Source organism: Festucalex cinctus, chromosome 8, assembly GCF_051991245.1.
Source record: "Festucalex cinctus isolate MCC-2025b chromosome 8, RoL_Fcin_1.0, whole genome shotgun sequence".
Lineage (NCBI taxonomy): Eukaryota > Metazoa > Chordata > Actinopteri > Syngnathiformes > Syngnathidae > Festucalex > Festucalex cinctus.
This window is the reverse complement of record NC_135418.1, coordinates 14,157,662-14,180,616: the sequence shown is the minus strand read 5'-3', so window position 1 is coordinate 14,180,616 and position 22,955 is coordinate 14,157,662. Positions and strand designations below refer to the sequence as shown.

The 22,955-nt window shown below is 39.6% G+C and overlaps 5 protein-coding genes and 1 non-coding gene across 9 annotated transcripts in view; 2 read left to right on the top strand and 4 right to left on the bottom strand.

Moving 5' to 3' along the window:
* Positions 1 to 8,746, top strand: part of loxl2a (lysyl oxidase-like 2a) — a 30,729-nt gene extending 21,983 nt beyond the window's left edge. Inside the window, exons 7-14 of the mRNA XM_077529238.1 lie at positions 1,657 to 1,808; positions 2,358 to 2,525; positions 5,097 to 5,262; positions 5,359 to 5,599; positions 5,671 to 5,786; positions 7,320 to 7,456; positions 7,556 to 7,667; positions 7,740 to 8,746. Of these exons, the coding sequence (XP_077385364.1) occupies positions 1,657 to 1,808; positions 2,358 to 2,525; positions 5,097 to 5,262; positions 5,359 to 5,599; positions 5,671 to 5,786; positions 7,320 to 7,456; positions 7,556 to 7,667; positions 7,740 to 7,810 (1,163 nt within the window). The 3' untranslated portion in view covers positions 7,811 to 8,746. The remainder of the gene's footprint in view (positions 1 to 1,656; positions 1,809 to 2,357; positions 2,526 to 5,096; positions 5,263 to 5,358; positions 5,600 to 5,670; positions 5,787 to 7,319; positions 7,457 to 7,555; positions 7,668 to 7,739) is intronic.
* An 813-nt stretch (positions 8,747 to 9,559) lies between these two features.
* On the bottom strand, positions 9,560 to 12,866 carry r3hcc1 (R3H domain and coiled-coil containing 1). 2 transcript variants are annotated; one of them, XM_077530349.1, is made up of 7 exons: positions 12,421 to 12,866; positions 11,977 to 12,114; positions 11,345 to 11,792; positions 11,103 to 11,278; positions 10,952 to 11,022; positions 10,617 to 10,712; positions 9,560 to 10,488 (listed from the first exon to the last, which is right to left on the bottom strand). In XM_077530349.1, exons 1-7 carry the CDS (start codon positions 12,468 to 12,470, stop codon positions 10,355 to 10,357), a joined length of 1,113 nt encoding a protein of 370 aa, XP_077386475.1. In that variant the 5' UTR covers positions 12,471 to 12,866; the 3' UTR covers positions 9,560 to 10,354. The 2 variants fall into 2 exon arrangements, with proteins under 2 accessions (XP_077386475.1, XP_077386476.1); XM_077530350.1 differs by lacking the exon at positions 10,617 to 10,712.
* Positions 12,867 to 13,103: 237 nt separating this feature from the next.
* Positions 13,104 to 15,469, bottom strand: LOC144024207 (golgin subfamily A member 7-like). Of its 2 annotated transcripts, none has more exons than XM_077530351.1 (6): positions 15,377 to 15,469; positions 14,894 to 15,016; positions 14,657 to 14,809; positions 14,293 to 14,394; positions 14,147 to 14,201; positions 13,104 to 14,011 (listed from the first exon to the last, which is right to left on the bottom strand). In XM_077530351.1, exons 1-5 carry the CDS (start codon positions 15,449 to 15,451, stop codon positions 14,154 to 14,156), a joined length of 501 nt encoding a protein of 166 aa, XP_077386477.1. In that variant the 5' UTR covers positions 15,452 to 15,469; the 3' UTR covers positions 13,104 to 14,011; positions 14,147 to 14,153. The 2 variants fall into 2 exon arrangements, with proteins under 2 accessions (XP_077386477.1, XP_077386478.1); XM_077530352.1 differs by lacking the exon at positions 15,377 to 15,469 and adding an exon at positions 15,221 to 15,366.
* Positions 15,470 to 16,311: 842 nt separating this feature from the next.
* On the bottom strand, positions 16,312 to 19,429 carry rplp0 (ribosomal protein, large, P0). The gene is made up of 8 exons (XM_077529758.1): positions 19,330 to 19,429; positions 18,234 to 18,342; positions 17,972 to 18,147; positions 17,663 to 17,750; positions 17,198 to 17,344; positions 16,846 to 17,031; positions 16,625 to 16,765; positions 16,312 to 16,518 (listed from the first exon to the last, which is right to left on the bottom strand). Exons 2-8 carry the CDS (start codon positions 18,285 to 18,287, stop codon positions 16,366 to 16,368), a joined length of 945 nt encoding a protein of 314 aa, XP_077385884.1. The 5' UTR covers positions 18,288 to 18,342; positions 19,330 to 19,429; the 3' UTR covers positions 16,312 to 16,365.
* Positions 17,814 to 17,942, bottom strand: LOC144024597 (small nucleolar RNA SNORA63). Its single transcript, XR_013284816.1, has one exon. It is a non-coding gene; the product is annotated as a small nucleolar RNA SNORA63 (small nucleolar RNA).
* Positions 19,430 to 19,616: 187 nt separating the features above from the next.
* LOC144023844 (uncharacterized) lies at positions 19,617 to 22,600 on the top strand. 2 transcript variants are annotated; one of them, XM_077529756.1, is made up of 2 exons: positions 19,617 to 20,675; positions 21,672 to 22,600. In XM_077529756.1, exons 1-2 carry the CDS (start codon positions 19,814 to 19,816, stop codon positions 21,824 to 21,826), a joined length of 1,017 nt encoding a protein of 338 aa, XP_077385882.1. In that variant the 5' UTR covers positions 19,617 to 19,813; the 3' UTR covers positions 21,827 to 22,600. The 2 variants fall into 2 exon arrangements, with proteins under 2 accessions (XP_077385882.1, XP_077385883.1); XM_077529757.1 differs by having other exon boundaries at positions 21,290 to 22,600.
* The last annotated feature ends 355 nt before the right edge of the window (positions 22,601 to 22,955 follow it).

Below are 22,955 nucleotides of genomic sequence, written 5' to 3'. Positions count from 1 at the left end.
TCAAAAATTTCAATAAGTCAGGTCTTTCATAAATTTAAGAAAATACTTTTAAATTCAGGTGAACAGTAACGAAAACAGTAAGATGCAAAAAAAAAAAAAAATCAGCCTTTACAATTCTATGGGGAAAAAAAGAGATATTTAAATAATCATTTCGTAGTTTTATGAATCAATATTGGTCTCGAAAAGGAAAATCGATTTGATATTACGATTTGATTTTTTTTAAACCCAGCCCTTATTCCAACCAGTTTGCCATGACAGATAATCAGATATGAAGCAGAATAGGATCCAATTATCTTTCCATCTTGAAAGGAGGAACAAGTAATCGCCCTTCGACTAGATGGCAGTGGTTAAAATCAGTTACCAGTCAATCAACTTTTAATGACCTTTTAATTTGGTGATGTGCAGCGAAAGAATGTAAAATACGTGCCTTGGCTCAGAGTAACGGTTGTGAAACACTGATATACTGTACTGTACTGTACTGTACTGGGTGGAAATATGCATCACAAAGTAGACGCCAACTGGTAATCGCTCCATCTGACACTGCTGGCACACTGCCTATTACAGTAGGCCCAAATGAAAGCGGGAACACTGAAGAGTGAAGATTAACTACTAAATCTTCTCTCATCTTATATTGCTAAATCTTCTTAAGCTCACCCCCGCACACCGTTTTTGCAGAAACTGATCTCTCTCATTTAAATTATGAGTCACGAAAAAAAAATACAAAAATATGCATACGAGTTCCACTGAACGAACCAAAGTCCAGCTGTTAAAATGAAACTTTTGGACAAACCCCGAAAACCTCCACCTGCTGTTTTTGTCAAATTTCAGTCAGTCTAGACCTGAAGTCAGCACGAGAGGCCAACAGTGGACAATACGTTATTGTGTTCCACAACCTGATCCTGTGAAATGCAATATACTACTATAAAGAAATCACATTTGCTGAAGCAGTTATCGTTACCCACATGTTCTCAGAGTGAATGGAGTAGATGAGCGTACGAAATGTTCCAGCAAAGAAAAGCAGCTGTTCTGGGTTCCAGAGAAGGAATTCTATCTGAACAGTGCACAAGTTCTTTTGCATGACTTCAGCTCTGCTACCAAAAAGTTACCACACACGCAGACTCGAAATAGACGATGACGACATTTGTTTTTGGGAGTCACGAAAAAACAAGAACTCCTGTGTCCATCTTTGCAGATCAGGCTAGCTGGAGGGAATTTAGTGCTGCAGCGTTCTGCTGGTTGTTGATTTATTTCCTCCGGTGGCGAGCACATTTCTGTCCGCCTCTTCCGAGCGCACATCACCAAGGACATTCCTTCTCAGTCACATGGGAAGATGCAATTGTGGAATACGTGCTTCACTGAAATTCCTTTTTTTTTCTACTTAAAAAAAGAGAATGTTGTTTACTCTTATCCATTTTTCTACTGAAACCACCCTGTTACCAAAAAAAGCAAACATCTGTTTTTGAGTTGACTCCAACAAAACATTCAATCATGCGAGGCTGCTGCTGTTTAATCGTTGGACGTTTCTGTAAGATTTTGTGTAAACCAAAGATCACGTTTCTTCTTTCCAGTAATGCTATTACAATCGTAATTGTGATTATTTCCCATTATGGACATGATGTATGAATAAGAATGTTCTTCACGTGGTTGTTTTTGTAGGCATCGGGCCAGTGCACATGAACGAGGTGGAGTGTTCTGGCTTTGAGAAATCTCTGACGGAGTGTCGCTTCAACAAGGATGCTCTGGGCTGCAGCCACGAGGGAGACGTCGCAGTCAAGTGCAACGTTCCTGCTATGGGCTTTAAGGATAGAGTGAGTGGCTCTTCCTATTGTCACAATTACATTTTGACTTTATATATATATATATATATATATAATTCTAATGTTTTTAGTACATAGTATGTATAAATTTTGTAGATTTTACCGGTATCTGTTCCTGTGTATTTCTCTTTCTTAACAAATTATTATTATTATTATTATTATTATTATTATTATTATTATTTTATTATTTTTATTATCATTATTATCGATATTATTATTATTATATATAGTAATAATATAATAACAGTAATAATATAATAATAATAATAATTATTATTATTATTATTATTATTATTATTATTATTATTACTATTATTATATCATTAGTAAGTGTGTGCAGATGTTTATTTTTTTTCACTCTCTGACACAGAGAGCGCCATTGCCACCTACTGTAGTGGGTGTGCAATTACACTTTGTTCTTGTACCAAAAAAAAAAAAAAGAAATTCCCTGGGGTCACATGCTCCTCCCTATTTGAGAAGGACTGATGTAATAGTGACACAGTTGTGAACTTGTGAGTTGTCTGTTTGTGCTCATCACAGCTTCGGTTGTCCGGCGGACGTAATCCCTACGAGGGCCGCGTGGAAGTTCTTACGGCAAGGAACGGCTCTCTGGTGTGGGGGGCAGTGTGCAGTGAGAGTTGGGGGACCATGGAGGCCATGGTGGTGTGCAGACAGCTGGGCTTGGGATTTGCCAGTCACGCCTTTCAGGTAATATTTGCTCCCACTCCGAATCATTCTAGAATTTGTTTTTTAACGAAGCAACAGCAACCTCTACTGACACAAATCTATATCGTAACACAGGATGGGAACATTTAGTTTTCTCACGCATATGTTAATATTTAAACGAATCTGGTTTCAGTATGACTCATTCAATCAGTACATGTGCCCAAACGAATAAGAGCCAATTCGAGAGCTTTTCCAAACATTCTGCCTTTACGAAGATAATAATGCTCATGTTTTGACAGATGCTGTCAAAAGGTATTCGCTGAACATCACTTCAGTTATGCTGCTTGTAGTTTGCACAGCTGTAGAAGCACATTGCATCATAGATGAAAGTCCTATATAAGTGCACTCCATTTACCATTTAAATTAGGTAACTACAATATTAGAACCAGCTCTACTTTGTTGATTCCTGAGGGCAAAATAAAAACAATGCTGACTTGTAAACAGGCAGCAGGTCAGCCATTTTAAAGCCTTGGTGCTTGTTTATCCTTCAGCAGAAACGTCAGAGATTCCATGACATCATATTTGAAATTATAGCGAGCCTCCAAACTCCACAGATGTGTGACACTGACAAACAGCGTATATAGTACATATTATATACTGTATACAGTGTATATTATATATAGTATTGTGTGTGATGGGGAAAAAAAAATCAAATAAAATACTCACACTGGTCCAAAGTATGTGTGAATGAGGTGACACCATATTAACACGCTAGGCATGGCCTATTACGGTGACGACGACAGTTTACCATGGTTTTAAAAAGTTATGGTTTCAGTACCGCTAATACTGGTTGTCACCGGTAAGCATGACGCCTCAAAAGGTCAAAATATGATAGGCTGCTTGCAGAGGTGAGTAAACGAGCAGCCTATTTGATGTTAACTGTCGCCAATTAACTCCCAACTTCTCTGCGAGCAGAGAGGGGAGGTGGGAGCAAGACAAAAGATATGAGGCCGTTTTTGCTCTGTTGGTTAATGCAGACAAAAAAAAAAAAAAAAGACAAAAAAAAAAGGTGCCAGCCGGTTCTCGTTAGCCCCAAGGACACATGAGTAGAAGAATGTAAATATATATATATATATTTTTTAAACACAGCATAGTAAATGTTTCGTCTGTGCTAGATATTCTGTATGTTGTTTAAAAATAATAATAATAATTGGGAAAAAAAGGTTGTTTTGGAAGAACTGTAATTTTTAATACTTTTACGGTAATATTTTTTTTATCATGGTTATCATATTTTAGCATTTTACTTTTTATTATTTTTGATATTATCATTATAATATATATATATATAATTAAATATAACGTAAATAAATATAATATAAATAATAATTAATAATAACTAAAAAAATCTATAATAAAATAATATAATAATAATTATAACAATAATACATTATTTATTATTATTACTATTTATTTATTTATTTATTTATCATACTGCCAGAATTTAATATTGGGCCATAGGTACATTGTAAGCAAAGTGAGTGAGACGTGGTGCTGTATACAGTAGTGTTAGCTCAAGTTTGAATTTTAAACAATACAGTAGTTCAAAATGTGTCCAATTGACTCAGCTTGATAAACAAGGCAACAAACTGCCATCAAAGCAACACCACTTGCCTGATGGTGGTAATAATACTCAATTTTGGCTGTCTGGGCTTTAAATGCCACAGCATGTGCACACCATGGAACAAATGACAGCAAAGGACCGCTGAGATGCTATACAGCACGCCTGGTCCTATTCCTTAACTCACGTGCAAAACGAGATTTCTTTTCCATCAGGCATTCTGCGTCGTAACTCCTCATGTCGGAAAGTTTGACGTTAAGGCGCTTGCCGTGTGGTCGTGGAAAGAGGCCCAGTCAGCACTCTAGGGGCAACGTATCCCCCCGCTCTCGCCACGCATCCTATACTTTGTGATTAGCTTTGCCTCATGGAAGATCATTTTTCAGTGAGATAATGGTAAGGTTTGAAATGTTTCCACGCATGAGTCATTTGAAAAAAAAAAGATATAGTCTGGCTCCAGGTGAGTCAGGCTTTATTGTGTCATATGTCGCCATTTAATATTAAGCCAGTTTCTCCAAAATGAATTTGAAGCTTTTAGCCCTACAAATCCAAACATGCCATATTAAATACAAGACATTTTGAGCCCTCTATTTCACGAGTATATTTTTTCCCTATTAAAGCCCTGACATGCGGTATATGATCTGACACATGCATTGCACGGGTAATCCATTAGAGGGCAGTAACACCCAGCTGATGGCTTTTCCATGGCGACATTGCACACCGATACTTATTAATAGTGGGGAATTTTACTTCTGATTTTTTTGTAAATACGAATGTTTGATATATTTTTGACAGTTATAAATGTATCAAATATATATAACAAATCAAAAGTCATGCGGAAGGTGATGAAGAAGAATCAACAAAAACTCTATTTACAAAGATATATTTCATGGTTCAGGCTTTATAAGGCTGTTAATGCTATGTCAAATCCATATTGCTGCTTTGGCCAGCAATTCTTATGTCAACTTGTGTATTTTTGTGTGCTTCTCTGTTACCAGGAAACCTGGTACTGGCAAGGCGATACAACAAGTGATACGATTGTGATGAGTGGCGTAAGATGTTCTGGCACCGAGCTGTCTCTAGATCAGTGCCTGCATCACGGGAAACATATTCAATGTCCTAAAGGGGGTGGACGCTTTGCCGCCGGGGTGGCGTGTACGCTGAGTAAGGACGGCTCATACATCCTAATGATCAAACCTGGTTGAATGTATTCTATAACCCACACATGATTCTAAATGCCAATGTGTGCATCCCATCCAGCGGCCCCTGACCTGGTCCTGAACGCCCAGGAAGTGGAGCACACGGCGTACCTGGAGGACAGACCGATGTACGCCCTGCAGTGCGCCCAGGAAGAGAAATGTCTGTCCAGCAGCGCCGACAAGGCCGACGCCAACTCGTACCGCCGCCTGCTGCGCTTCTCCTCTCAGATCCACAACAACGGCCAGACGGACTTCAGGCCGCGGGCGGGGCATCAATCCTGGACCTGGCATGAATGCCACAGGTGAGGCCGTAACACGAGTTGCCGTTCGCGGCTGACTCACGGAGTCATCTGACGCGCTTTCTTGCCGCCAGGCATTTCCACAGCATGGAGGTGTTCACCCACTATGACTTGATGAATGTGAATGGGACAAAAGTGGCAGAGGGTCACAAAGCCAGCTTCTGTCTGGAGGACACGCGTTGTGCAGAAGGTAACATCCGCTTGTTGTTTCAAGCTTCAGTAAAAGGGAAGCCAAATATTTTCATTTCAATAATTTTCTGTGTGCTACCACTAGTCTCCAACCAGGTATTCTGATTAATATTGTGGAATATGAGTTAAAAGGGTTTCTGCAGGTATCATCAAATCTTTTTCATGCTTTTTAATGCCGTTTTTTTTTTAAATGCAACTTAAAACTAACTTAATGCCCATGTTGTACTGCATTTACAGTACACACACACATACTGTGCTGTTTATATTTTACAACTGTCAGTCAATTACAATTATAATTACATAATTTCCATAGTTAACTCATGGTTAATCGTAAATTAATCGCACATTATATCTATTTCAAACGTACAATAAAACATATTTTACAGTTTTTCATACTCTTGTTAATTAACGTAAAATTGGACAAATCTGGTTACCAAATTCAAATGTGGTTGTATCATCTAGTTTATTGTAGAGCTGTCCAACGATTACATTTTTAAATCAGATTAATCACAATTAATCGCTTCATCAAAAAGGCTTTTTATCAACATTTTTTTGCTAGCCAAATTTTAAGAGCACCTGTTATGTGTTAATTCTGATGACATTTTCAAAAATTTTTTGATCAACTCCATGCACATTCTCATCCTCTTTTCCTAATCAGTTAATTACTTGCATAACTTAAAATGGAAAAAAATAATGACCCCAATAGTTTGACATAAACAAATATTGTGAATATCATACTCAAGCATTTATTAAATGCTTTACTTAAATGCACATAGTTATGTTTATCACTCAAACACAATCTGTGCTACCTTGAACGTAACCATCTGCAGTCAAGCTAAAGGATTATCTGCGGTCAAAATCAATAGAGTGATTTATCTACGTTAATACGATACATTTTTGTGATTAATCAATGAGTTAATGCTTTAACTTTGACAGCACTAGTTTGAGACAGTAATTTTATAGTAATTCATAAAGTTTACAGTTGACAGTTACTGTTAAAAGGAGTGAAACTGAGTCGTAAATTTGTGTTGAGGTAGTTTTCTGCCACTAGGTGTCATTAATGTTTCATGTTGGACGTTGATGACAGAAACACTACATTTTTCTTTTCAAATTCAGAGCAATAATTGGTATTTGGAACATTTGGGAACTCGTGGACCCCAGGCCATTTTATTTATTCAAATTATAATGAGTCGCCAGATTTATTGATGTCAGATTTTTATTTTTTTTAAATAGCTGCAAAACCCTGATACCGGCACCCAGTATTGGTACTCGCCCGTCCCTGTCACTAATAAACAAACAGATGATGTCAATCAATACAATGAGATCTGGTGACAACAGAGGAAACCATTGCAATGTTCAAGACACCAGTTTGAATTTAGACAGACTGGTCTGTAATCATACTTCATTAGCATGTTGCATTTACATGATGATACAAGCCCGCCCACCCAATTGAGCCAATGAAATATCCCTTCATCCACTCATACAATATCAAGTTAATAATTATGATGAATGACACTGATCTCAACTCTGACAGGCATTGAGAAGAAATATGAATGTGCCAACTTCGGAGCGCAGGGCATCACGGTGGGCTGCTCGGACACGTACAGGCATGACATTGACTGCCAGTGGATCGACATCACAGACGTTCCACCTGGTGACTACATCCTCCAGGTAAGGATGAGCGCACCAAAAAAAAAAAAAAAAAAAAAACTTGCATCATGATATCCCCATTTATATATCTCCCACAATACAACATACGCATTATTCCAGGTTGTGATCAACCCAAACTACGAGGTCGCAGAATCCGACTACACCAACAACATCATGAAGTGCCGCAGCCGCTACGACGGAAATCGTGTGTGGATGTACAACTGTCAAATAGGTGAGCTCTTACTCACATCAAGGTGACGACGACAATGACGACGATTCATTGCCAATGTTTACGGATTCGCAGGTGGCTCACGGAGTTCCGACAGCGAAGAAATATTTCCCGGACTGCTGACCAATCAGCTTTCACACAGGTAGACGGACAGAAAGACAGATGGACGGACATTCATGAAGCGCTCAGATTGGAGTGTTTCACAACCACTAAAGAAGGACGTGGGACGCCGAGTACATGTAGTATCCCATTCGCAAGTTCAAAGAAAGACCCTTTGTCAAAAATGTGTCTATAAAATCCTGTTTTGTTGTTGATAAGCTGACGGTGTGGTAAAAAGCAGCCATATTTCTTCAAACTGACTGTGAGGAAAATGATCCAGTAAATTATTCAACCTATACGCCACATGCAGTACAGCTCTTACTTTGTGGTGTCTTTGTACATTTTTGTATGTGGTGCTTTTTGATGACTGTCAGGGAACATTGTAGCCAAATATTTTTGTAAATGAAATGTGCCAATAATTACATTTGAATGGTCAGTACAAGAAACTTTCAGCTCCATTTTGTACAAGAAAAACATTTTGGTGCTACACCATGTATTTAAAGTTTTTTAACGTCAGGGGAAACAAACGAATGCATCACTTTGCTTCAACATTGTTTTACTTTGATTTTATTTGACAATCTACATGAACAAAGTAGCAAAAGGAAATGCAACATATTGCTATTGGATTTTCTTTTAGGACTTTAACAGGACGCAATTTAAAGTATTTGTGTCTTCTGCCGAGGAGTGTGAATTCCAAATACTTGACCTCACCTTTGAAAAGGTTTTATTTATTGACTTTATGCTTTTCGCTTACACATGCGCTCCATTATCACTTCATCTTCCGTTGAATTATTGCTGTCAGCGACCATGACGAAGCCTCAAATGTGTCTGTGTGAAAAATGCCTTTTTTTGTTGTCATTTTGTAAATGTGACTAATTCTCTTCATTTTATAAGGGTGTCAGTCACGAGCTGCCTAACGGATTGGATTGAAATGTGTAAATGCACGACATTCTCTGTAATAAAGGTCGATGGTGAAAGCACAACCCGGTTTCTGTGATTATAGGGGTGTTGAATGCTAAGCAAGAAGACAAACTCACAGGAACACAAAGATAGAGATGATGGTAACATTAATCCTGTCGTAAGAAAGCAATAAAACAGAATATAGACTACATCTAAAATAGATATAGATTTATTTTTGTAACAGTATAGTACAGGGGTCGGCAACCGTTACCTTTCCTGTCAAAAGAGCCCTTTCAGGCCAAATAAATAAAAAAATAAAATGAAATAAAAAAAAACTGTCTGAAGCCGCAAAACTTATGAACATTATGATGAACAAAACAGTTCTACTGTACTGAGGGCCCAAAATAATTAAAGCTGCACCATAACAGAAAGTATGCAGCATCCAATATTTTAAGACTCAATTTCTTCTACCTTTCATTTTCCGTTTTGGGATTTTTGTGTGTGTGTGTATGTATTTTTTATTTAGTTTTTCATACATCTTGAAAGTTTTCTGTCTTTCTGTCAAATTTATGATATTTTTTGGCAATTTTATGAACATATGGTAATTTTCTGCCTCTCTTCTTTTTTGGACATTTTATTGCCATTTTTTAGATTTCTTTCTGCCCTTTTGTTATTAATTTTCTCACAGTTTTCGGCAATTTTGTGGATATTTTGGGGATTTCTTTTTTTTTTTTTGACATTTTATATTTACTTAATAAAGTTTTCTTTTCTGCCATAAAAAAAAAAGAACTTATTGGCAATTTTATGTACATAATATGGTAATTTTCGGGATTTCTTCTTTTGCTTTTAGACATTTTATAGTCCCCCCCCAGAACATACAGTAACAAAGTCGCCTCTGTATTTCACAGTAGGTACAAACTTGTGTACCTACACTTCCTTTATTTATTTAAGTGACAAGTTACTTACATATTTCACAATTCTACAGCATGTCACATGCAACAAACAATAAAGCATGTTCATGTTTTCTCCCAGGTTCTAAATGGGTGACATCCATCAGTCAAATGTAGATAGCATATATCAACAGTATCAACCAGTTAGCTCTCTGCACATTAGTACAAAATGTGCATTAGTACAAAATAGACAAAAAAAGGCTATAAACTACAAAAAAATATATATACAAATGCACATACAGTGCACTAACTTTAGTTTACCCTGTTGCTGTGTTGAGCTCTGGATGTTGTAGTATAAATTAATGAAAATTAGCGATGCCACAATAACAAAAGTGCCTTGACATAATCTTGTTTCAGTATAAAATAATGAGCCGTTGCTTAAAATGTAATTTTATTCAACGTGTCACAGAGCTTAGTTGCTACAGTCTCCACTTGACAGCAGTTTTGCGGTCTTCAATCTTGTTTTAAATCAAAATTGTGTCTTCACCAAAATGTTATTGTTCTTGTTGGTTTGGGGAGATGCATTCTTTACATTCTTTCTCATTGGACAGTGACAATATGTGCTTTACTGAAACACAATTGCGGCATACTTTTTTGTACTATAAGTGGAAACCTGTTTATTTTATTATGTATTAGCATTCAAATGTTTGTTTTTAAATTTGCTTGGATATATTTCTTTGTTGCATGTGACTGTTCTGGCTTTGTATGGTTTCTTCACCTGTATTTTGCAAACACTTTCGGTCAGAAGCACTGCGCTCGTCCCCGTCCACGAGCTCGTCCACGTCCTCGTCCATTCAGGCCCAGAGCTCGGGTCACCATCCTCCTAGCGACAGCACTGTCTGTCTTCGGACGCTCCTTCACCGGCTGGATGAACTCTGCACGACACAGTCAGCTGCTTCGTCAATCATTCGGCTTCCACTTCATGAGGAGGAAATGGTGAAGCGTTTGAAAAGACGAATGTATCTTGGAAACTTTATTGATAAGGAAGTTAGACGAATTTGACCTGCTCGTCGAATGGCCTTTCCTTTGGCCTTTTTACTGCCTTCAGCTAGTGTTCGAGTCTTCAGCAGAGGGTGGCAGATGGAGAGGGCATGCAGTGCTGCATTATATACACACACACAGACAAACTTTTTTTTTTTTATTATTTGATTACAGTTTTTCTTAAGATAGCCACTTCCACAAAATCAGTAGAGTTACACGCACATCTTAATTATAGCTTTAGCTAAAGTGTGTTTTTGTTTTCTCATAGGAAATTTCTATTTCTGTTTCTATTTTTAGCCAAAGCTAGCTAATATTTCAATTTCCTACAGTGTCATATCACCATACTGTTGATCTCACCTGCCGTTTGAGTGGCAAAAATTCCCAAGGCGTGTGTGTTGTCCACCCACTTGATCTTCATTCCATCATCGCTGATAGAAACAGGAAAATACTGCGTTAAATTAGGCCTATCTCACTAGTACAGACTTAAGAAGAGGTGAAGGATGCCTACCTGTACTCAACGAAGGCGTCCAAGAGATCATCCGTTTTGAATACGGCAGGGAAGTCGTAGATCTCGATAACGTGGCCAAAGTCATCAGGCGTGATGAGCACATTCTCGTAAACGGAGTAGTCATTGTACACATGCTGCACAGTGAAAGTTGCACCTTCTTGCAGGCGTGTCTTGATCTGAGGGGGCGAATGCACAAAATCACATTCGAGGAAGGTCACCAAAAGCATTACGGGTGGTCCAACCTGTTCAGTCAGATCACATGTGGCAGATTTGTTCTCGTCATCCTCCAGGCTCAATTCACTCAGGCTGGAAAGTGCAACGTCATCCTTATCAAGGCTCAAATGAGCCATCCCTTCTGTTAATGTGCCATCTACAAGGGCACCATCTGCTGCAAAGGGAAGGGATTCTTCTTTTAATTTGAGTGACGAATTTCCCTCAGATGAGGAAGAGGAGTTTGATGGACTGGTGATGATGGCTAAAGTTGTTGACTCTTGGACTCCTTGGGATACTTCTGACTGCGAGTTTACGCTTTGGAGACTTTGCCGTGCAGCTCTCGGGGTGTAAAGTGCCTTGTCTGGCCTCCTCGGTGCTCTGACTCGAGTTGAGGTGGAAGACTGACTTTCAGCACTTTTAGTGGGTTCTTCATCCAGGCTGCAGTTGCTCTCTGCATCAGTGTCTTCTTCCTGTGCCCTGCCTCGACAAAACAAATGTCTTTAATTATACTGGAGTAAAAAAAGAAAACACTCAAAGTCAAAATGAATTATTTATACGCTGACTACATTTTGGGGTTTCTGGCTTGAAATGTAATTAAAAAGTGGGAAAGAATAAGATAAATAGTTTGTTTTTTTTGTTCACACTCGATGCGATATACCACCTGAGGTCCGAGGGGCAAACCACCACCTGGCGACACCAGCTCTCCCCCACAGAGAAGGTGCTGAGATCCGGCAGGTTCTCGATGGTCTTATGGATCAGGTATCGTAGTCTGCTGGGCAAAGGTGGGAACAGGAGAACACTGGCGGTACATAGAAGAGTCAGCAGAAGTCAGACAAGTATCAGTAAGCTTTTTGACAAGACACTAAACAGTTACCATTCATTATTCGGCAACAGTATTTGTTGGCTAGTATGCTACTTGTATTCATTATTTATTTGTCATGTAAAGATATTCATTCACGCATACACACACACACACACACACACACACACACACACACACACACACACACACACACACACACACACGCACACAAAGTGTATGTAAAGGATATTGTGCCATTTTATAAATATTCAAATTCCAACGCGCAATCAAAACTGCCATTACCTTTTGGGGCTCTTCTGATATGTTTCCAGCTCATCCAAGACCTGGTGCATAAATGCATTTTCTTCCTTTGGGAGGTAAACTCCGTCGTAGCAGGGGAACGCCAGTGTGGCCAGAGAACGTAATGAATTTGTTTTTGAGCCAGCTCAAAAGAAAGAGCCAAAAACAACAAAATGACAGAGCTGAAAGCGTGTTAAGCTAGCAACTCGACGAGCAAACGGTACGAGATACTCTAAAAGGAAGCGTGTAACACATTACTAGTGTTAAACGTAACTTTCGAACAATTATATTGCGTCAAATCGTAAACGTGGTTAATTTAAAACGTTAGAGCAGTTGAGTGTGTAGCAGAAGTGCATTTTAGTTCCATGACATTCGCCGGTTGGATCTTTTACTGCAGTTACGGGACTGACGGGTGCCGAGAGCAGCCAAAATTCATGCGACGTGGAAGGAAAAAGGCGACGTTTCGTCACATGTTGAAGAACCCCAATGATTAGTTACACGATTACCGTACTATCAGAGTCTCATTCGTGTATATATCATACCTCCAGGATGAAATTATTTTGTGTATTGTGTCTTGTTCTTGCAGTTAACAAAGACAAACATATTATCTCTACATGGAATACTAAAACACAAAGACAAACATATTATCTCTACATGGAATACTAAAACACAATTAAAATGCTCACTACGTGTACATGTACTGTTTATTAATAAAGAAACATTCAATAACTGCTTAACCGACTAATCACGTGAGATATATGGGTTAACAAGAAAACATTTACTTAGATCAAGGTTTCCCAAACTACTCTGGCTCTCACATCAATTTCTATTAATTTGCCATCAAAAAAAGTAAAATGGCATTTCAATCATAATCTAGCAAAACATTTTTTAACACGTTTTTTAAACGTTTTTAATGTTACGCATGTGAAATAAATTTCAATGCATGTATGTAGTAAGTAGGTAGAAAGAAGAACGACGTTCTGTGTTGGATCTCCAGCTAAAAAAGTTTGGGTAACCCATACTTAAATAAATGAAATAAATGTGGTTAATAAGAAAGGTACACCCCCACAATAGTAAGCATGTGTGGAATGTGGAGTGGTTCGGTGGTGGTCATAAAAACAAACATTCACAATAACAGCTTAAAATAGTCTCAGACAATTGAAGAGTCACACTTCTAATGGACGCCTTATAAAACTGTAAAAATATCAAATTAGGATTAATAAAAAAATATTCCAGTTTAAACATTAACACAGTTCCCGATTACAAACTACTTCATCACGCCTCGGATTTCACAGCAACTCTGACCAACTAGATGTTAAACACAAAACACTGGTCCAATTCTTCAAGGAATAGCAGTTAATGCTCAACAATGGCACAATTTTGAAGGCCTGGTCCTGATCAGCTAATACATCACCTTGTGTACAATAAGACAGTCACCACGTGTACAAAGAAATAGAGGCAGTCAGAGGAATATACAGTATATAAATAAAAAAATAAAAATAAAAATAAAAAAAAACTGAGCAAGAAATTATTATATACATTGATTCAGGAGAAGCAGACAACTGTTTGGACATATGATCCGTTGGTCACCAGTCTGCAGACAAGAAAAACATGATTGTGTAAGTACAATGAAAAAGTAAAAGCAATTGTTTTGCATTCGATATACGATAAAACTCCCATAATCAAATGCAGCGGCCATAATATACAAACTACATAAAATACAGCATACCCTTGGCTTAACTTGTCGGGACAAAACTTCTGTCTTCAAAGACTGTAATTTCAACCTGAAAGATGGTCAGTTAAGAACAATCTCCAATGCCATTTAAAATGTATTTTGCCATTTGTCAAAAAATATTCAACATGAGCACAGGATACGACTCTGAGGCCTCTCTCAATAGGGTCAGTCAGCAGTAGGCTCCTGGGAATGTAGACCTTCTCATTCTGGTCCTTAATGTATTTGGCGACCTTCTTTAACACCTGGACATACACGGAGGAGCAGTGGTCATTTATCTTAATTACAGTTATGTACATGAACAAACGAGAATAGAAGATGAAACCCAAAATTTTATGAGAACAAAAGTGTAAATTTGAAATGACCTCTTGGACTCCTTCACCGAAAAGGTATTTATGGACTTCTTCACTGCATTGCTTCAAGTCTTGATAGTCATAATATTATGTTTATGTACTTCCTATACATCTGTTTATCACGTCCCCCCCCCAAAAAAAGAACCAAGTTTACCTTTTCATACTGGGTCTCCATACAGAGGAATATGGTGTAGGCAGTGAGGCAGGCCAGACATCCTTCTAAGTAGGATTTCCCCCCAAGCTTCTCCGCTTCGGCATACAGGTTGTTTAAAGTCTGAATGGTCTCCTCAAAATGTTGCCTATCCAGCTTTAAAAAATAAAAAAAAATAAAAAAAGTGAGCACTGATTCAGTACGGATTGCGTACAAGTTGTGTGCGGACCAATCACGTACTCTAGATTCGAGTTCTGTGGGGAACTTGTTCTGGAACTTGCAAAGAGTTCCTGAGCTGTAGTCCCTCTGGATGAAAACCTTGGTGCTGACAACGGGCTGCTGGAGCTCCTGTAAACTGTGAGTCTTCACAAAAAAAAAAATCACAATTTATTTCATTTTCCACACAAATCACTTTCTCATAAACGTCATCGGTGTTTTTATGTGTACAATAACTTAATAATAGCTGAAGGATCTTGTTTGTTCAACTACATGATTGTAGCAAAACAAAATCGTTGGTACACTAATTGTGATTTGACACCTCACCCTTGCTAATAAACCTTAGCTTACATTTTGTGTCGCTGCTTGGTCGTTGTTAAATAGACTACAGTTAAAGTTCGTTGTTGCCATAACAAACAATGGGTAACCGTATTTATGTTGTTCACTTGCCAAGACACCTAAGCCTAAGGTTTTTCCTACACAAAAATATATACCAAAATGTCGTACCTCAGCCATACTGGACGTTTCCCCCTTTGCTGCTGCGCATCTGTACTGCGCAACCACAGCAATGCGTGCTAGCATCACTTCCGGCGTGCGGCTTCAAATTAAAAGACATTTATTTTACAGCATTTTCGCAGTAGTTTCCATCATTTTCATGTTAGTTTACGTGGTAACAATGTATTTTATATAGCTTCTGGACCTTAGTGAGGTTCATTGGACAGGTGTGACAAACGTGCGTACTTCACCTTACAAGCTCAAACTCCTTTTAGGCAGTTGATTTCGCTGCTCTTCGTTAGAATTCATAGGCAGCGTATTGACCATTGTGGTCCTAATGGTGGCATTTGCGTTTTGCCGCCTAAAATCTTTCACCTGCACTTTACCAGTAAATTTTCTGAATTAAAAAAAAAATATATATATACACACACACACATACTTGTGTACTTGAAATATTTGTTGCCGACTTACTTCTGTTCCACACGTCAACCCATTTATCAGTTAGCGAACATGTAAATGTATTTGCAAGGCCCCACCCTCTAAAATCTAAATGTATTCATAAAAAGTGGAGCCCTGCCTTGAAGTGTGTAGAACTCAGTGCCATCTAGTGGTAAATTAAGGGAATGCAATGACCTAAGTTCAAAACTCGAGCGTTTCGAAGCACACCCACACACAGTGCCTCAGGGAGACCGCACTGCAAGTCTCCACCAATTACTAGGTTTGCCAAGTTCTCCTATGGGTATCCGTAGCAGAAAGATGGCAGAGCAACTTATGTAATTAGTGATTTAAAAAAATAAAAATAAAAGTTAAAACTATTAATGCAACAGTGGAGGTTTTACAAATAATGAACATGTCTACACACTATCACTTAATACGGAGTTTAAAACAGTTGAGCACAATTTACTTTAAGTGCCAAAGCATGTGCATGCCAGTGACAAAGACTTCACTCAATGTTTGACATTTTATTGAAATCGTGATGTCGATTCACTGTAGTTGTAGTCTTAGTCAAACAGCCCGAACCCCATGTCATCGTCGGATTCCTCAGACTCCTCCTTGACTTCCTCCTTAGCTGCAGCTGGAGCTGCTGCGGTCTCAGCTGCAGCTGGTGCTGCCACTGCAGCAAAGGCAGATGGGTCAGCAAGGAAGGCTTTGACCTGTGACAAATAAAACAACTCACCATTAATATTGATATAAGCAGCATCAAAATAAAAATACACCCATTGCACATTTGCATCACTGCTACACTTTTCAAATACAAACCTTGTCTGCCAGGGGGAAAGAGTAGTCCGTCTGCACAGCGATGGCAAGGACCCTCTTGTAGCCATTGATGACAGTGTGGGGCACAGAAGCAAGAGTGGGATAGCCAATCTCAAGAGAGACACTGGCGATGTTCCTCACACCCTATAGAGACAATGTAAACTATTTTACACCAAACAGACTAATCTTAGAATACTCAGGCTGGCACAACCGTTTCCTCTCACCTCCAGGAACCTGGCATGCAGAGAGGCCTCGGTGATGTCAAGCACATCAGGACTGTAGACGCTGCCATTGTCATACACTTGTTGGATAATGAGTCCGTAAGAGAAGGGGGAGATGTTCAGCATGTTGAGCAGTGTGGCCTCGCTGGCGCCAACCTTGTCACCAGTCTTGATCAGACCAACATCACTCTGACGGAAACAGAATGGTTAGTTCCAATTTATTTGTTTGCACTGTATGGTTTTCATATTTAAGCTATTTTTTTATTTCTCTACTTTTAATGTACAGTTATGTGAAGCACATGAGTTAACATTTTAAGAAATGTGTTATGTAAAAGAAAGCTGCCTTAAATCGTACCAAAATTTCAATGGTACCCCTAGAAATCTTGGTGGTAATGCCCAGAGCCTGGAAGAAGGAGGTCTTCTCAGGACCTAGACCAGTATTCTGGGCAGGCACTGTCACATCACAGGGGGCAATGGCTCCAGCTCGGGCAGCAGCTGGCACCTGAATCATTGCAGAAAGGGCACTCGGGGTTATTTTTGACAACAGCACAACTACTACTTAAATTAAATGTCCGAAACCTTGCGTCCCTTGGCTGTCAGCAGGTTTGGACAGACAGGGATAGCTGGAAACACGTTATTGTTTGCAGGGGGAACGACAACACAGCACCAAACAAGCTGCATTGTAACCTATCCTGCGTACTAGATCCAAAACGTGTCCTATTTCTCATTTCAGAAAAACATAAAATCTAAACAGTTTACAAATTCATTCAACATACAATATGTACCATTTAGTATGTACAAGCATCTGTGTATTAATTACCTTGTTGGCCACCAACAGGTCCCTGACCTCTGTCAGATCTTCCTTGGTGAAGACAAAACCCACATTTCCTTTAATGTGGGGCAGGAGCCTGTAAAAACCAGACTGTCGTCAAAGTGCCAATGTAAGAAGCGTTTACACACCGACAAAAAACATGTCTGAAACCTTGCGTCCCTGGCTGTCAGGGGGTTTGGACAAACAGGGATAGCTTGGAAACATTTTACTGTTTGCAGGGGGAACGACAACACAGCACCACACAAGCTGTACTGTAACTTTCCTGCAACTGATATTTCAAAAGTGGTAAAAACTCACTTCTCCAAAGCAGGGTTGTTCTCCAGGTGGCCACGAATAGCCTTGCGCATCATGGTGTTTTTACCCATCAGCACCACAGCTTTGCCACGCAGAGAACAACGGATGGTCTGCATCTGCTTGGAGCCCACGTTGTCTGCTCCCACGATGAAGCATTTTGGATAGTCATCCAAGAGTTGCTAGACAAATATTTGACATTCGGCAATGAAGACGACATTAAAATAAGGAACACTAAGATTATAAAAGCTTGCTGGTGGATACCTACGATGATTTTTAGAAAATAGTTGGACTTCCACGTGGCCCTGTCTTCCCTGGGCATCTTTGCAGTGCTGCCAAGGATTCGCTAAAGAGCTGTTTTAAAGACAAGGTAGTACCTGCAGCAAAAAAAACAAACAGTTGTTTTGAAACTTGGATTTCATTTTAACTCATTCACTGCCAGTCATTATAGAAAATTTTTACATTTCCAATACTCACGTGATATTCCATTCAATAATTATATATAAACCGAATCTACCAAATAACAGAATAGACTCCCTACTTTTTGTCCCGTCCCGTTCTTTTATAATTGACAGCAGAAAAATGTAGGTTTGCCAAAATACAGCCATTTCTCCCATGGACTCTGAAACTGTGTTTATTTCCTATAAAATGGGGCTATGATGTCATCTACCGGTGGTTGGGCATCAGTAAAGTTGTTTCCAAGTTTGATATTTACAGTGGAGCATGCTCAGATTCGCCCCCATTTAGCACCGCTCTAAAAAATACAATTGACAAGTATACTTGTCAAAGGCAGTGAATGAGTTAATCACTTTTAACAGCATTTTTTATATGCACCAAACTATTTTCGTCTTAAGTACTTCTTTCACGTTGCAAGCTACATTTAATGTGGCAAGACTGCAAAATGTCAGTCTTGAATTATATTAAACTGTTTTGAGTAAAACTGGCGCGATTTATAAGAAGTTTGTTGAACGAATATTCTTAATGAAATTTTCATCACAACAACAAGCGTAATGTCATTAGCAAGTGATGATATTCTGCATTCGAACGTAAATGCGTACTTGTGTTCGGTTAAAAAAATAGTTATTAAAAATCAAAAGCGAGGATAAGCGGTTCCGAAAATGGTTGGATAACCAACGTGACACGTGCTAAACTGCTAACACCACTACCTACACTCACTATGGTTAGCCAGCTAGCGGTGCCCAACAGGCCTAACTACCTGGAGCCGTACAACGAAACATTCAGTCTAAATGCGCAAATACGCTCAAACTGTTGAAAGCAGACGACAAATTCCGCTTGTTTGTCAACATCTGAAACTTGTCATTTTTTTCCCACGGTGGCTTTACAGTCAGCAAGACGAGACTCACCGCGTCTGAGGGTCGCGTGAAAGAAAGAGGAAGCGGAAAGACAGAAACAGTTCTTATAGAAAAGTGTTTGACCAATCGCGTTGGACTTGTGGGCGTACCATGACAACTATTGGGCAATGCAAATGTCAATCATATATAAGGCGGAAAGAAAGCAAGCTTTGAGACGGAACAAAAATTTAAAGTACAAAACAAAACATAATGATAACAAAATATAGTAGAAATTTTAAAAAAGAAATGATTAAAAATTATTTATTTTATAAAGTTTTATTTGCTTTCTTTCTACTGCTCTACACGACAGTCTGGTAGGTGGCGGTAATGCGCCTGACGTTGGTTTGCCAAGTTTGCCACTCGCCAAATAAACTACTAAAGAAGAAGAGGAAGAAGTTCATGTAAACGAAACGCGTGGTAGCAGATTGAGCGGTATTTCACGTGTCTACCAATAAATCGGTAAATTGATCAAGAGATTTAATTCGCCAACCTAATAATGCTGCAACACCAACTTCCACGAGAAATGTGGGTGCAAATACTGGGATATCTCGACGTGGCAGACAAGCACAACGTCCGGGTGACTTGCAAGTACTTCAAGGAACTTGTTGACTGCGGATTGCTGTGGAAATACTGGACTATAGTTCTGTCTTTCCCTAAAGCTTCTTACACTTGTCGGTTCTGGGAGACGCTGCGCCTAAGAAAAGTCAACCAGGTGGTCGTGAGAAGCACCAGAGAGAAGGACTGGGAGCAGTTATCTCGTGGCCTCCCGTCTGTCACAAAAGTGATCGTGGATCAAAGCTCTGAAAAGATTTTGCGCTATTTGAAGAACTTTGCCCAACTAACGCATCTGGCTGTGAGATACAGTTCCGATTCTCTTTTGCTGAACGTCTCCACAGTGTGTGAAGCGGAGAAGCTGACGCATCTGAGCATCTGTCAAGGGAAGTTTTCCTTGAGAGCCATAAACCACTTTTTTGCTGCTCTCACAGCCTTTAGGAATCTGACATCTTTCGTGTTTCATGAATTTTGGGATAGTAACCATTGTGTAATGACGATTCCATCAATACTTTGCTGCCTTCCTCGGCTGAAGCATTTGTCAGTCGCTTGTGGGTGCCATGTGACCCCAACAAATGTCCTTTCAACTTTCCAAGTGGAGGCGAAACATCCACTATCCAGTTTGGAACTCATTCACTTGGATAATTCGGTATCAATTAGACTAGCGGATCTACTGCTGAACTTGCAGACACTGGTTCTCATCGACAGGTACTTTTTTCACAGCGTTCCGTCACGTTTTTTCAGTGAGAACCTGACATCATGGCTGAGACGCCTCCATCAACTGTCAACGTTGGTCATCAAATCTGGTGGGTGTGTAAAGAAATATGCCAATTCTATCCCAGCTTCAGTGAGCAGGCTCACGCTCTGCGTTCACAGACTAAGCAAAGAGGAGATTGCGTCTGTTGCATCGCGGGTACCCAATCTCCTCTATCTCTACCTAGCCCCCTGGTCCATAACGGGATTACTCGCTGCTCAAATCCCTCAACTCTTTCCAAAACTCCAAAGTCTCAAAATGAGAAATGTGTATGCGTCAGAAGAGGACATTTTAGGCTTTCAGAAGATGGCGGACCTGAGGCATGTGGAGCTGATTAATGGCGGTCCTGACTTATCGAAGCTTAATGTGATTGCAAAACTCCAAATGCTCGTTAAGTTCAGACTGAAAATTACAAGCAAATGTACAGAAGACATTTTGGAGTGTGGCTGCAGATCTAACCTATAATACAAAAAAATAACAGTGATGTGTGTCTATGACCTGACCAGCATTATTGAATTATATTTCTCAAATAAAGCAGCAATAGATCCACTTATGTATCATGTTATTTTTATATCTTACATGTCAACCGATGTTGGCCCTTTTCAAAAATAATCAGACGGAGTTTTGCCAATTCACTAATATTTTCTTACTCTGTTTTCCCACTAGGTGAAGCTCTGACGCCATTAAATCCAAAGCCTGATATTGCCTGTGTCCAAATTCACAAGGTTGGGTCCTCCGAAGGCCGAATTTGTCGGCTGCATGACGTCACTCCCTGCGCGACTGAATTTGGACACAAGCATATTCTGGTCAAGTGAAAACACGGACTCCATGTTGTTACCCTCGGCCACAGACGGGGGCGTGCACTCAATCGTGTATATAGCGCATGAGCAAGTCTATCATTTTGTATGCAAACTAATCAGTAATTTAAGTCCATTCAGTTTGAAAGCAATCAGAATTTTATTTCCAATGGACTCTATTCACCAAGAGTTGTGACGTATTTCCGGAAAAGTCTTTCTGGTAATGGTCATCACTGTTTGTTTTCCTTCAGAGAACCTCGACCAGGTGTCAGCGTTTTGGAGTATATTGTCGTTGTTGGAGTGTGATTGCCTGCGACTGGCTGGTAACCAGTCCAGCGTGTCCCCCGCCTCGTGCCCAAAGCCAGCTGAGATAGGCTCCAGCGCCCCCACGACCCTTGAGGAATAAGCGGTCAAGAAGATGGATGGATGGATGGAGCGTGGTTGCGTGCATTTGTCAAGGCATCGAAGAAGAGGACAGATGACAGTACATCAGCAATCACTGCTGTGTGCCTAGATAGACAGGTTCAAACTCTGTCCTGACATTTATATATTGAACATTAAAAATACCACAAAAATGTTTCAATCCATTATATTCTGTTTTAAAACTTTTCCATCTGTTTGAATACATGCAAAATGATCACTATGGCATCATGGCTGAGTCGCCTTCATCAACTGTCAACCTTGGTCATCAAATTTGGTGGGCGCGTAGAGGAATACGCCAATTCTATCCCAGCTTTGGTGACCAGGCTCACGTTCTGCGTTCCCGGAATGAGCAAAGAGGAGATTGCGTACGTTGCATCGCGGGTACCCAATCTCCTCCATCTCCACCTAGCCCCCCTGCCCCCAATTGGATTCTTGGCTTCTGAAATCCCTCAGCTTTTTCCAAAACTCCAAAGTCTCAAAAAGAAAAATGTGTATGCGTCAGAAGAGGACATTTTAGTCTTTCAGGAGATGGCGGACCTGAAGCATGTGGAGCTGATTAATGGCAGTCACCATTTGTCTAAGCCTCATGTGATCACAAAACCCCAACTGCTCGTTAAGTTCAGACTTCAAATTACAAGCAAATGTACAGAAAGTCCTGCAGATATAACCTATAACACAAAAAAATAACAGTGATGTGTGTATATGACCTGACCTGCATTATTTATCCACCGCTCTGATTAAATCCAGTGAGGAGGCATCAAAGGAATTGTGCATGTCTCAGTTATTGCTGGCTGGGAGTGAACACAGCCAGTAAGCACAATGGGGCGGTTTGGGTTAGATTTGTGCTGCAGAAGCTCCTGAGCATATTACTTTTACAGCGGAATCTTCTGCTTCTCAAGTAGAAATTGCCAATGGGGGGAACATTACTAATACATCATGTTCTGAAGTCACCGTATCTAACAGGATAGTTTTGAGTAACTTTTAACGGTTGTGTCACTGGAACAACATACACGTGTTATATCATTATAAAAGTGTGTTGCATTATAATTCTTATGTTGCATTTAAGGAAGATAAGAAGTCGGATTTATCCCACTCGGATTGTTGCAGTTCTG

What these genes read in the sequence shown, in the direction of transcription:
- LOC144023844 (XM_077529756.1), top strand. Translation starts at nt 19,814, where the DNA reads ATGCTGCAACACCAACTTCCACGAGAAATGTGGGTGCAAATACTGGGA. An exon ending in AACGTTGGTCATCAAATCTG is followed by an intron (nt 20,676 to 21,671) that starts GTGGGTGTGTAA and finishes GTTTTCCTTCAG; the next exon opens with AGAACCTCGACCAGGTGTCA.
- LOC144024207 (XM_077530351.1), bottom strand. Translation starts at nt 15,451, where the DNA reads ATGCTAGCACGCATTGCTGTGGTTGCGCAGTACAGATGCGCAGCAGCA. An exon ending in CCACAGAACTCGAATCTAGA is followed by an intron (nt 14,810 to 14,893) that starts GTACGTGATTGG and finishes TATTTTTTAAAG; the next exon opens with CTGGATAGGCAACATTTTGA. An exon ending in TTGAGAGAGGCCTCAGAGTC is followed by an intron (nt 14,202 to 14,292) that starts GTATCCTGTGCT and finishes ACCATCTTTCAG; the next exon opens with GTTGAAATTACAGTCTTTGA.
- rplp0 (XM_077529758.1), bottom strand. Translation starts at nt 18,287, where the DNA reads ATGCCCAGGGAAGACAGGGCCACGTGGAAGTCCAACTATTTTCTAAAA. An exon ending in AACAACCCTGCTTTGGAGAA is followed by an intron (nt 17,751 to 17,971) that starts GTGAGTTTTTAC and finishes TGGTTTTTACAG; the next exon opens with GCTCCTGCCCCACATTAAAG. An exon ending in TGCATGCCAGGTTCCTGGAG is followed by an intron (nt 16,766 to 16,845) that starts GTGAGAGGAAAC and finishes TTGTCTCTATAG; the next exon opens with GGTGTGAGGAACATCGCCAG.
- r3hcc1 (XM_077530349.1), bottom strand. Translation starts at nt 12,470, where the DNA reads ATGCACCAGGTCTTGGATGAGCTGGAAACATATCAGAAGAGCCCCAAA. An exon ending in GACGCCTTCGTTGAGTACAG is followed by an intron (nt 11,023 to 11,102) that starts GTAGGCATCCTT and finishes TGTTTCTATCAG; the next exon opens with CGATGATGGAATGAAGATCA. An exon ending in AAAGGCCATTCGACGAGCAG is followed by an intron (nt 10,489 to 10,616) that starts GTCAAATTCGTC and finishes TGTGTCGTGCAG; the next exon opens with AGTTCATCCAGCCGGTGAAG.